We start from the raw sequence: 14,166 nt of genomic DNA on the forward strand, positions 1-14,166 counted from the left end.
AAACTATTAAAGATATATTTCTGTTTTTAACAAGGTAATTAATTTAATGCTTTGGATTTATTACAATCAATCCACGTGTTCTTAAAAAAAGTCATGATATTACTGAGTTTAGTTTAATGATTTAAAGTTATATTCCATATATTGTATACTAGTTGAGCACGCGTCAAATGCGCACACTTTGGATTACGCGTAATTTAACTTGAATACCGTCTGCACTCTGACATACATCTCAATACCATATGTCTGCGGAAAGTTTAACGTTAAACGGAGGGGTGGCTCCCATTCCAGTTTGAAAAATTCATGTGAGTTCTGCACGACTACAAATTGCTAAGAGCCTTATGTACATACATGTTCCACCTTCAATATTATATCACTATTAAATAAATATATATAAAGTAGAGGCTTTGAAGACCACAATTGCCTACTGGGTAATTCGTCATAATTCATTTGTTTTAGAGGTACTTGCTATTTTACTTATTATACCGAAAATAGCGCTTGACCCTTTCCAACTGCACGTCAAGGCAGAATACAAACTACCATCCGTATCACCTCGACGTCCGTTGACCACAAATGAGCGTCTGTGAACCAATTCGACTTAGAGTCCTTATATCGATTGAATCTCTGTGACCTTTTGGAGCATAAGTGAATTGCAATGCAATTTTCTAATTAATATCAAACGATCTGGTATTAATCCCGTGGGATAAACCAAAGGTTCCCCTATTACATACCCTATACAGGGGTTTTGTGATACTTTTAATCGCACAGGTATAAAGCATTCCCATAAATTACATATGCGTACCAGGATTATGGTATTAGAAGTCTATTCATATTCGCATTAAATAGTTATGGGGGATGACAAAAGGGTGATTTTTAAGCGCTAAGGGTGAGCCTTAATTTTTCATGATTTAGGGGTTCATGATAATGATGCAAGGGTTGAGGGATGTTGATTGTTTTGCGGAATGGTATAATGGGGAGGCAGTTAAAAAATATTGCTTGAGTTGAGAAGTGTCATGTCATCGCTTAAACATCATGAATATGTGCACATATAGTACCCAATTGCGACTGAATAAAATAGCAAAAATGTTTCGTTGTGCGACGATATCGAGTTCGATTCTTGGCGGATTGTAATTTGTGAGCTGTTGTGAAATAAAATTTGAAGGAAGTACAATGTTAGCTCAAAGACATATGTCTGAAACTAAAGAAGCATATTCAAGTAGATTTCCTAGTACCTTAAAGAGGGTGCTGGCTAAACTTTTTATGGTTTCATCCTATTTTTGAATATAAACAACATCGCATTGTCCATTAGGAAATGGGGATTAAATACTTTTTTATTTAGTTTTCATTCTGAAAAGTATAATTCTGCGAGCGCACAGAGCAGACGTGTTTCTACTCATTTAAATAAATTTAAAAGCTTCTCTAACCAATTACAAACCTTACGGCGACTAATTACGACAACTTCTTGCAAAATCGGGCGCGAGTGACATACATCGTTACTGTTTGCGACCTTAAACCGGTAGCAGCTGTTCGCCCCCCTGAGGAAGAAGGACGGAAGATCAACCGCACCGTACGCACCTGACGGCGGCGCACACGCAACTCCCACGTGAGTAATTTGTGTACAAAGATCTACAATGAGCTTACTACGCTCACCACCTGGAAGTGGCATGTGTGCGGGACGCAGCGGATCCTATCCGAATTTGTCTGAGACTCATAAAGAAACACCACATATCACTCTTCGTAATAAACGAAAATTACCCGATGATAACGAAGCGACAAAGTCTGACATTGCTGAAATAAAAAAGCAGATGTCTGTAATGCTTGACTTATTAAAATCCTCAAAAAACGAACAAACCGAAAGCATAAATAAGCTCTCGGTAAACGTTGATGCGATAAAGGCTGAGGTTAGTAATATTAGCAGCACAATGCAAAATATTATCTTAGAAAATAAAAAATTAAAAGACCAACTCTCAAAATTATCTGTTACGGCCGAAAATACAGAAAAGAAAATGGAGCTTCTTGAAGCCGATGTTAATAACTTAAAAAATATGCCTCCTTTATCTTCTATCCAAACAACTACACATGATGAAATCTTCACCGAAATCGAAGAACGAAAACGCCGAGCCAAAAATATTATAGTTTCTGGAATTCCTGAATCCCGCAGTGATACTGCAACCAGCCGACAAGATCACGATAAGGCAGAAATACTGCGAATTACTGAACTAATACATAATAGTTACCCACAACCTACTAAAATATTTCGTCTCGGGAAGTATAAATCGAAGAAAAATCGTGCAATAAAAGTGTGTTTCCCATCTGAAGACATAGCAAAAGACATACTACGTAATAGGAATAAAATTGACAAAGAACACATCAAAATATTTTCGGATCAAACTCCCTATCAACGGAACTACCTTCAGAATTTAAAAGAAGAGCTGCAGCAACGTACTTCAAATGGAGAAAGTGGTCTTATTATCAAATATATCAAGGGCATACCTAAAATAGTTTCATGTCAGGAAACTACAATAAAGGAAACTTCAAAAAACTGACGTCGAGTCAAGAGAATATAACTTACCAGATAACTAACAATTACACAGATGTTATTTTTACAAAAAAATCCCTGAAATTTTTTTATGCCAACTCTCGGAGTATTGTCAAACCTGGAAAATTCGATGAGCTTAGGTGTATTATCGCTTCTCTGAAAGTAACCATACATATTATTATACTAACGGAAACCTGGATTAAGAGTGAAGATGAGGCAAGAATGCTCCAGATACCCTCATATACCCATTACTATAACTACAGACAGAATAAAAGGGGAGGTGGAGTGTCAATATTTGTGCACAACAACTTAAAACATCACCTCGTTGAAGAAAAATGCGTGGATGACACTCATTATCTCTGGGTATATGTAAAAAAATTTTCTCTAAATATTGGTGCCATTTACAAGCCCAATAAAATGAATGTAGATGACTTCCTTGAGATATACTCACAACAATTACACAAATTAAAACGAACAATAGTCTTTGGCGATTACAACTTGGACCTACTCAATCCGGACTCAGCGACTCGCAAGTATAAGAACACTCTAAAAGAGAATAACTACAAAATCCTTAACAAAATAAGCCCAAAACATTGTACCCGCGAAACAAACTCAACCAAAACAATGTTAGACCATGTTTCTTGTAATTTAAGTGAAAATAATTTTCATATTGTCACGGCGGAATCTTCAATGTCCGACCACAAACAAATACTCTTAGAGATAAAGCAATACCAACCACCAACTATCATTAAACAGCAATACAACGCAGTTGACCTCAGTAAACTATATCGACTCCTGGATCAATATCCTAAAAATCATGAAAACGTAGAGTATAATGAACTGGCAAGGAAATTGCAATCCTGTTTAAATAAGTGCAGAATTACAAAAGTTAAATTTTTGAATCCGCCGCGGCAAGACTGGATTAAAAAAGATCTATTAGAAGAGATAAATAGAAAGAATATATTATGGCAAAAATATAAAACAAATGCGATGGACACGAATTTAAAAGCCGAATATGAACATATAAAAGCTAGAGTATCACACAATATAAGAAACTCGAAAAGTGAATATTATTGTAAAAGGTTTGAAGAAAACTCTAGTAAACCAAGAAAAATGTGGCAACTCATAAATGAACTATCTAAAAATAAACTGCATAGTAGAACTGGCCCGGACAAACTTGAAACGGAAGCTGGTACTATTACTGACAAAAAAGAAATATGTGAAAGTTTTAACTCATATTTTTCGACCATTGGCTCAACCCTAGCAAATATGATTTCTAAAAAATCAAAAGTTATTCAAATTTTAGAAGAATGTAGGCTAACTGATAGAACAGAATTGCGATTTCTGAAACCAGTAACTGCGAAGGAAGTTATTACCATAATTAAAAATTTTGACTGTAATACTGCATCTGGCATTGATGGTATTAGTACAAAATCAATTAAATGCGTAAAAGACATAATTGCCACAGAACTAACACTCTGCATTAACTATCATTTGGCACGAGGTACTTTTCCCAACGAGCTAAAAGTTGCAAAAATTGTACCAATTCATAAGGCCGGAAGTAAATTTGACCCGTGCAATTACCGCCCTATATCAGTTCTCCCAGTGCTTTCAAAGGTCTTTGAGAAGATTCTTTATAAGCGCCTACAGTCATTCCTTAATTCAAAAGATTTCTTTTACCAAAAACAATATGGATTTAGAGCCCAATCAAATACCCTCGCTGCTACAATTGACCTCGTAACCAAGATTAAAAATAAAATTGATCAAAAACAACTTGCCTTAGGTATATTTATCGATCTAAAAAAAGCGTTTGACACCATCAGTCATGAAAAATTATTACAAAAACTTGAACTCACCGGTGTTACAGGCAAAGCACTTGAAATTTTTAAATCATATATGGAGAACCGTACACAAATAGTAAAAATAGGTGAATATGAAAGCAATCCCTGTGCCCTGAATTATGGCGTTCCCCAAGGATCAATATTAGGCCCCCTCCTGTTCCTTACTTATATTAACAGTATCTTTGAGTTGGGTCTCAAAGGAGACATCTCCCTTTATGCAGACGATACAAGTCTCTTTTACTTTGGAAACTCGGTCGAAGTTCTGGTAGCCGACGCTCAAAATGATCTCAATCTCTTACATGAGTGGTTTCAGTCAAATCTTTTAACTATTAATATTACAAAAACGAATTATGTAATCTTTGCAGCAAAAAATAAAAAAATAAATAATAATTTCGAACTAAAAATAGACGAAAAACTACTTGAACGAAAAACCAAAGAAAAAATATCTCGGACTAACTTTGGACAGTAACCTAACCTGGAAGCCACACTTAGAAAAAATCAAACTTAAACTAATCCCACTCACAGGTGCACTACGAAATATAACAAATTGTCTCCCTCGAAAGGTGCGATATCTTATCTATAATTCTTTGGTAAAGCCTCATATCGACTACCTTATTGAGGTGTGGGGTACTGCAGTGAAGTCTTATCTAGATTCAATTCAAAGAGTTCAGAATAAATTAATAAAAAATTTATTTAACTATAAATTACGGACACCAACTAAAAAGATATACGAAGAAACAAAAATAATGAACATAAAACAAACGTACATATACTACACTTGTATCCTAATACGTAAAATATTAAATAAGGAAATTAATTCCAATATAACATTTGTAACAAAACAACAGACACGAAAGATTAACTTAAGACGCGCTAGTTACTTGGTGACGCGCCCTCCTAGAACTAACTATGGAAAAAGAAATCTGGAGTTTGAGGGTGTTACAATTTATAATAAGTTACCATCGGTTATAAAAGGAGAACAAAGTTATGCCCGGTTCAAAAAGCTGCTAAAAGCACACACAGTTAATACATACAAATAAGTGATTAAATATATGTATATATAAATAAAGCAATACACCCCATTTGGATTAGATTTACACCGCTAAAGTTTAAATATTAATTATTCATTACTTCTATTAGACAAAAACAAATAAAACCCAATAGGTACATAAAATATTTTATGAACCCATATAAATCATATAAATGTATTTACCTAAAATATCTAAATAGAACAATAAACTAAAAATAAAATAGTCTTATTAAATATATATATAATATAATATAGTATAGCATAATATAATACATATAATATAATGTATAAATATGACATATAAATATATATAATATAATATAATAAATAATGTATAAATATAAAAAGTAATTAATATAAACCTGTTATATCAGGCTATGCCATCAATGCCACATCCAGTAATAAGTCCAATCCTAAACCTATGTATTTGCTTGGTTGACCGTTTCGAGTCTGTTGTGTCTACCTGCATTTTTGTTACTGTATTTGTTTTGTTAATTTTTGTATAGGTACCTTCTGTGCGTTCTAGTAATAATTATTTAGTCTTGTAATGTTTTTTTCTCAGTAAGCGAATTTTTTTAATTCATATGAGAAATAAAGTTATTCTAACCGTAAATATATAGAAGCGAAACTTCAAAACCGTCTTATGTAAATGATTGAATGATTCACATAAAAGAAAATAAGGGGAAGAAAGTTTTCAAATATATTTTTTTAGATTATGGTGCGTGAACTGTCATGTCGGCAGAACTTTTGAAACTTGGGGTTGTTAGAAAAAATAAAGTATATTTATAGGATAAGATCAAATAAACTATGTAATCTTAGGCCAAAACTATAGGGTTATAATCATATTGTATTATTTTATATTTTGCAGTATTTTTATATTATATTAATCACAGCGTAAACCAAAAATAGAAAAGGCTAGGTCAGTCATAACGTTGATTGCGATTTTATCTTTTTAAGGCTGAAAATACTAATATTACAAAGCTGATTTGTTTGGCTGAACGCACTTAGGAAGTATTAGTATGAATAAATCAATTTTGTCTTTCTTTCCGCTTATTGGGGAAATACAATTTAATGTTACTTCATGCTCGCGTTCCAGGCGATAGGTTTCTGTTTGCGATCATAAAAATGAATTTTAAAGTACTGCCACATCTCTGATTTTATTAACTTCATTATTTTAAATTTGTTATTGTGTTTTTATTGGTACATATTTTGTTTCCTGCCTACTGTATTACTTTTCCTGTATTTATTAGTGACATACACAATTAAGCAAGTCTAGTTAGTTGTGATATTAACTAATGAATGTGAATATATCATAAATCTTATTATAAGACCGAATTTTTCCATGTTACACCGCAGGGCACAACAAAGATTAATATCATTAAGCCAAGTATTTATGTATCGTGATTATAATTATTTGAATGAATCAAATGCTTGATTGCCCCCCGATGATATAACTTCCGAATTGGATTGTATTGAAGTTATTTCGTCCCAGTGGGGTAATTTATTTAGGGTTCGCTATTGCTATTTATTAGCATCAAATGTTACGAATCATCCAAACAGTTCTTGTAAATTACATTAGGTAGTAAATAATAAATACTTACGATCTTTGAAGTAGAATTTTCAATACAATATTTGAATTTTTCAATGTTATCAAAAAAATTACACAGTTAGATATAAAATTTTATATATGTATGAATTTAGTTATTCTAGTATGTACCATATGGGGTTCAGTTAGAGAAATTAAACCATTAAAATTTTCGTAGTCCACCATGTATCTAATAAATAATAACAACGAAATGTGAAGCATAAATTATGTCATACGAGAAAGGAAGCCCCTCAACTACATAGTTTAATGAAGACAATGATCCTGACAAATAGTTATAGCAGTAATTTGATCAAGTTAAATAATAAATTCCGGAAATGCCCTCACACAATTGAGGAGCGCCGCTCGCCTTATACAGCTCGTTATTTCGGACTCCGCTTCCTATTGACGATATGTTAAGTGGCCCATTGTATGCTCTTTATTCTTACCGAGCTATATATTGTACGACACGGTATTCCTTATTTAAAAATTGCAAATAGGGTCGAAAGACTATTATTAGGTATTAGGTAGGTGGACTCAATTTCTACTAGGCTCAAATTTGGTCCCTTTTGCGTAAAGCCCTGGCTACTTTAGCCAGCCTAGCTACTTCCAGAAGCACAGAAGGTTCAGAGGTTCCACGGAGCGAGGGTCGAAAGACTAACGCCCGAACCCAATAATTAATACATAATTTCAGATGGAAAACAATCTGAGATCAGACCTTGACAGTCGATCGATCTCCTATCTGCATCCCAATAACCAAACCCTGCGAAGACAATCAATTGCGACGGATAGAATGCAATCTCTCGCTCTTTACACTCGTATTTGATAATCAATATAAACGAAATAAAGTAAATAAAACCGTACTTATAATATTAAAGTTTACATGTTAAACATCAAATAGCTTTTTAATTATTTAAAAAACTGTTGTAAGTTAAAATCTTAAGTTAGGATATTGGCACAGTTGAACTGTCATTTTCATACAAAGGTTACATACCTACACCGATTCGATCGACCAGGGGTAGTTTGTATCGACAGATGGCTATTACAATCCGTCGATTGGTTATTGGCAAACATTTCTCAATATTTGGATTAAATAGTCCATCTCAGTTCACAAAGTCACATAGGTATTCACAAATGGATTGTGAGGTTTTGGGCTTTAAAAAACGTATTACAGTGATATATAGACACTTCGTTGACCAATCATAATCTAGCCATCCATCATTTTTGACAAATGCATCTTACTCTATCGGCTCTCGCAAATTTGGAACGCCATCTATTCTTAAAATATGCGGCTTGAATAATAAATACACTATTATAAAAGGGCATGATTAGGTTGTTTGTTTGCATTCAATAGGCTATAAAACTTATTTTACCATTGAAACCCAATGTTAAAAAATGAAATGACAATAGTATAACCCAAAGTGTAACATAAATTCCTTAATCGCGTACGCGGCTGAAAGTATTGACAATGGAGGAATGTCATGTAGTTTTATAGAAGACTTTAATATCAAGAAAAAAGTCTACACTCCCATTGGTCTTAAAAAACTTACTGAAATCAGAACACTATTTACTAAGGTAAGCTTTGGACTACATAACAGCCAGCTCAGCTAGTTTTTAAATAAAAGGGATTAAAACATCAGTAACTGGGTCGATATTAAAAATATTTGAATATAAAAAACAAATATATTATTACTTAAACCTAGATTTTGTAGACTTGTTACACCGTACTGAGAACTGCTACAGATTTATCTTGTTTATATGACATTTATTTGGTATTTTACGTGAAGATGTACGGGCAGTGGTACTAAAATCTATTTGAACGCTACGCTGGATTTAGTAGTTGGAATTTTAGTGTACAAACGCCCCAGTTTATTTCATAACAGCAATTGTGTGGAGCATGAGAGGAATTTTTAGTGATCGCACACATATACAGTTATTTTCGTGATTGTGTGTACACATACACTCTTATGGAACTGCATTGGTAAAGCTTACGTCTGAACCAAACTACTCATGATATGTATGGCATACTCAATTATCCGAGAATATTGTGTACGTTGTATGTGAAGTCCGAAGGAAAAAATATGCATATAATAATGTATGTACCTAATAGCCATGAAAATTCTTCAATAATGTCCGATAATAATAATTTATTGCCATCATGATAATATAAACGAGTGCTCTAATGACTGCAAGAACTGTATAACTAACTTGCCAGTTCCACATTTATTGAGTCTAAGCGTGCGACTTTCATCATTGAGATTCGAACCCCGGAAGGATACCAATGAACTTCTGTTTCACTGTGCGCAATTAACACCTGAACTTGGTGAAGAAAAACATCGTGAGGAGACTGGAACGGCTCAAAAATTGCGTTTCGTATTACTTGAAACGTATTAGTTGTAGCGCCACTGGTTTTTTTTTTACATAAAAATGTAACACATACGTTCCGTTACACGTTATATACAGTCAAAATCTGTTATAACGACATCGAAGGTACTACTCATTTTTGTTCGTAAAAACCGATAGTCGTAACAGCAGATGGCGTTCGTTGGTGGAGATGCATATTAAGTAGGTACCTAAAACAAAAGAATTTTGGTATCTTGGATTTTGGTCAATATAAGTGGTATGTTGTTCTAAACGATGTGGTAGTAAAGGGGTTTGACTGTACATATTCACACAAGTGTACCTTTTAATACTACTACAGTAAAATTACTAATTTAATAAAAAATATCTAAACTAAATCTTTCTAATTACCATATATTTTACAGCCGCGCCATTCTTCATCGAAGAACCGCAGTTCCAAAACCTGGCTGAAGGTGAGACAGCAATCATCCACTGTAAGGCAGGCGGTACACCAGAGCCTTCGATCACCTGGGTCCACAACGGAAAGCCTATAGAGCAAGCGGAGCCCAACTCCAGACGTCAAGTGGCATCAAATTCGATTCTCATCACGGACTTGGTGAAGAAAGACACAGGCAACTACGGTTGTAACGCCACTAACTCAAACGGCTACGTGTACAAGGATGTATACATTAATGTTCAATGTGAGTAATATTATTAATTTATTAAAAAAGTTTTATATAATTCGTAAGTTGATGATCAGCCAATCTATTATAATTACTCAGGCCCGATGGAAGATTAAATACCTTTGATTATGAACTGTATCAACATTGCCTCGAACCTCGAACTTGTCGTTTCACCTCTCAGTGCCCCGTAATGTATTCGAGATGGATTTCTAATTTATCACAATCTAAATCAATATTGATAATATAAATAATATTATTTATTAAAAACAAACTTACTTTATTTCTTAAACTAACTTACCTATTCTAATTTACCTTTTTCCTCGTTTTTAGGATTAATAATTGAAATGCTAAAGTAAATATAATTTGTCAATGTCCATTAACAATATAGCAATACTTTGAAAGCAATAAGGACGGAAATCAAGAGTTACTGAAAGGGGAGGGTAATCGACCAAAATCAAACTGAGGGTAGATACAAAGAAACTGCTGATACGGTAGCATCTTTGCGTGGGGTGACGGCCGGGTGCAATAAAAATGTTAGTGTAAGGGGATTACAAGTATATAATCATAGATCTACTATACAATTTATGAATTACACTTTGTATTTTACTACTACAAATCTTACTTAATAGGAAACAAAGAAATTTGTTTTGTATTTTTATACGTATTATTAATTATGAATTATACATTTTGTTAGGTTTAATTTTATGTAGGATGTTGGTTATATTTTTATTAAAAGATGTGATTGCTATCTATCACGATACGTACATCTTTCATAAGAAATGTCCATTAAGTTTAATTGTGACGAAAGTAATTGTTATTATGAAAATTGAAGACGATTGTATTTATTATAATAGGTAAGAAAATATTGAATGGTTAGTTATTCAGTAAATAATCATGCTGAGTGTTTTGTATAGGATTTTTGTTACACTCTAACACATCTCAAAATCTCACTGTATTCCACTGTAGTTTAAAAAAATACTCTTTTGTTTCTTTCTAAATAAATATATAATAAACTTGACTTATTTAGCGACCGAGAGCACAGTTAAAAACTTGAAAAATCAAAGGAGTGTTGTAATATTTCTTTAATATAATCAAACAATTAGTTCGAATCAAGTACATCAATAACAACACTAAATCTACATAACGTCAACGAATGGCATGGCATGACTATTGTATTCCATCCGCGCTGTGCTAATTGAAAAAAATGTTAATAACTCCATTCAAAAGTCCTTCTATCAATTTAAAGATTGATGTCATCGTATATCCTATACATCACTAATTGCATTGATTTAATTTGATGGTAGGTTTCTAAGTTATTAAACCTGTGTTTTTCAGTAACGTAAAGACACATATCTTTCATTTATTTATTTATTTATTTATTTATTCGGAAACCAAACAGAGACATCCTTATAATAAAAACAAAGTCAAAAATAAAACACAATACAAACAGACTGGATGCATCCACAACAGGTTACACTTATACAATATTCATCTTCCTTAATGGTTGAAATAGTAATGTTTAAATAAAAAGTATTGACTGCCTTTTGGATGAGGCATATATATGTCTATAGCATATACAAAGGACTATAGAAGTCCTGATATAAATAACAGATCACTAGCCTTCCGGAATAGTAATTTGGAAAATTAAAACGGAAATCTACATAAATTGTGGTTTTTTGAACTAAGTAAATTATATTTTATACTAATTTGGAAATAGTGATTCTGATGGTGTTTCTTTAACGTTGTTTCTCATTAGGGTTGCCTGGAAGAAATCGCTTGTAAGCGATAAGGCCGCCCTTTGCCTTATATCTTTTGTAACTGTTTTTTTTTATTTTTGTTATGTGTGTTTTTTTATAAGGCAATAAAGGATAAATAAATAAATATCTCGGTAGGGTCAAACTATTTAATGGTTACGAGTATATAAGGATTAGAACCAAAGATTGTCACGTTTAAAATGTACGTATAAAATTATATTGTACTCTTACCCGACTTTTTCTAAGGATCTGTTTAAAGGAGGTTGCGTGACAATGAAATAGGTGCAGCTGCATTTCTGGCCACGTGTTTGACACGCTACCTGGCTATTTCGACCCTTAGTTGCGATAATTAATTTGTATACTTATCCTGAAATTATAATACACCATACAATTTTGTATGTAAAAAATTAGTTAGTATATATTTAAGGTTTTAGCTTGGAGCCCGACTATAGTTTTTGCCTTGACTTACTAAAAAGCCTCACTTTAATACGGAATGCTAATATTAAAACCTCTGGCTTCGTAAAAGAGAAAGGAGTACTTGTAATTACAACTTTATATTGTCTTGGTCGATAATTTAGATGTTTCTTTACTAGCAACTGTACTGTGAGCATTACTCGATATAAACAAGGTAAGGTTTGTTTGAGTATAACAATATTTTTAATACAGTTGCTCAAAAAGTGGCATATTGCAGGGAGGTATAGCGTTCGGAAAGTGGGCTATTACACACTCGTGCTTTTTCTTTGCCATTCCCGCACTCGTGCGTTTTCTTTGCCAACTGTCAAAATAATGTGTATTAAAAAGAAAAAACCAACCACGAAGGTTTTATTCAAAAGATTCATAGAAGTTTTTATGATATATGATTTCTAAATATTATAATAATTGGATTCAATAAGTTCGGTTAGGTTTCTTTTCATTTCATATCAATTAAAAAAATATTAAAAAGAATTTTATAATATATGCAAATACGTATTTTTAAAAAGTTTACTAATAATTGGATTCAATAAGTTAGGTTAGGTTTATTTTATTTCATATCAATAAAAAAAATATTAAAAAGAAAAAACTAACCATGAAGTTTTTACAAAAAAAATCACAGAAGTTTTTATGATTCATGCAAATATTTTAAAAAGAAGCTACTATTTGTTTCAATATCAGATTTAATGATTGGACTCAATGAGTTAGATTTGGTTTTCTTTCAATAAAAATAGTCTACTGAAGAATTGGCTGTATAGTGTATGGGCCAAGTTCCCTTTGCCTACGCAGAATGGGTGAAGAAAAGAAAAAACAAGCTTTGCTCATATTCTTTGCGGTTGGCGCCATTTTCCAAAGATGTTCTTTCGAGTTGAGTTATTTGTTGCACAAAATGAGTAATTTCGACGATATTTTATTTGAATGAATACCACCCGAACGCAGTATAATTGCATAAAATGCTTCGGAGAACAATTTACCGGAAAGATATAAGTCGCTACATATCTATGTGCAACGAATTTATTCCGTAGAGAGAATAGAAAAAAAGCAAATAGTTTAATTAAATTGCTTAATTTTTTCGCAACTGTATTAAAAATAGTCGTTCAGTACACGTGCGGAACCGTCATTGCAACTTGTCCCGACTGTCAACCCTCACCTTCGGCTGCGCCTCGGCTCGGGTAGACATTCGTCGGAACTCGTTGCAATGACAGGCTTTCCGCACTTGTAATGAAATATACTATTTTAATACAGTTGCTCAAAAAGTGGCATATTGCAGGGAGGTATAGCGTTCGGAAAGTGGGCTATTACACACTCGTGCTTTTTCTTTGCCATTCCCGCACTCGTGCGTTTTCTTTGCCAACTGTCAAAACAATGTGTATTAAAAAGAAAAAACCAACCACGAAGGTTTTATTCAAAAGATTCATAGAAGTTTTTATGATATATGATTTCTAAATATTATAATAATTGGATTCAATAAGTTTGGTTAGGTTTCTTTTCATTTCATATCAATTAAATAAATATTAAAAAGAATTTTATAATATATATGCAAATACGTATTTTTAATAAGTTTACTAATAATTGGATTCAATAAGTTAGGTTAGGTTTATTTTATTTCATATCAATAAAAAAAATATTAAAAAGAAAAAACTAACCATGAAGTTTTTACTAAAAAAAATCACAGAAGTTTTTATGATTCATGCAATATTTTCAAAAGAAGCTACTATTTGTTTCAATATCAGATTTAATGATTGGTCTCAATGAGTTAGATTTGGTTTTTTTTCGATAAAAATAGTCTACTGAAGAATTGGCTGTATGGGCCAAGTTCCCTTTGCCTACCTAAGAATGGGTAAAGAAAAGAAAAAACAAGCTTTGCTCATATTCTTTGCGGTTGGCGCCATTTTCCAAATATGTTCTTTCGAGTTGAGTTATTTGTTG

General features: G+C 32.7%; 1 protein-coding gene across 4 annotated transcripts in view; it reads left to right on the forward strand.

Annotated features, from left to right (window-relative positions):
* The window catches only part of LOC110993647 (neuroglian), a 46,202-nt gene that overhangs the window by 15,099 nt on the left and 16,937 nt on the right, over positions 1 to 14,166 (forward strand). For all 4 annotated transcript variants that reach the window (XR_002600195.2, XR_002600196.2, XM_022259982.2 and 1 more), the window contains exon 6: positions 9,755 to 10,030. Coding sequence is in view for 2 of the 4 variants with exons in the window: in XM_022259982.2 (XP_022115674.2) it covers positions 9,755 to 10,030 (276 nt within the window). In the remaining 2 variants the exon portion in view is untranslated. The remainder of the gene's footprint in view (positions 1 to 9,754; positions 10,031 to 14,166) is intronic.

This window comes from Pieris rapae, chromosome 20 (genome assembly GCF_905147795.1).
Source record: "Pieris rapae chromosome 20, ilPieRapa1.1, whole genome shotgun sequence".
Lineage (NCBI taxonomy): Eukaryota > Metazoa > Arthropoda > Insecta > Lepidoptera > Pieridae > Pieris > Pieris rapae.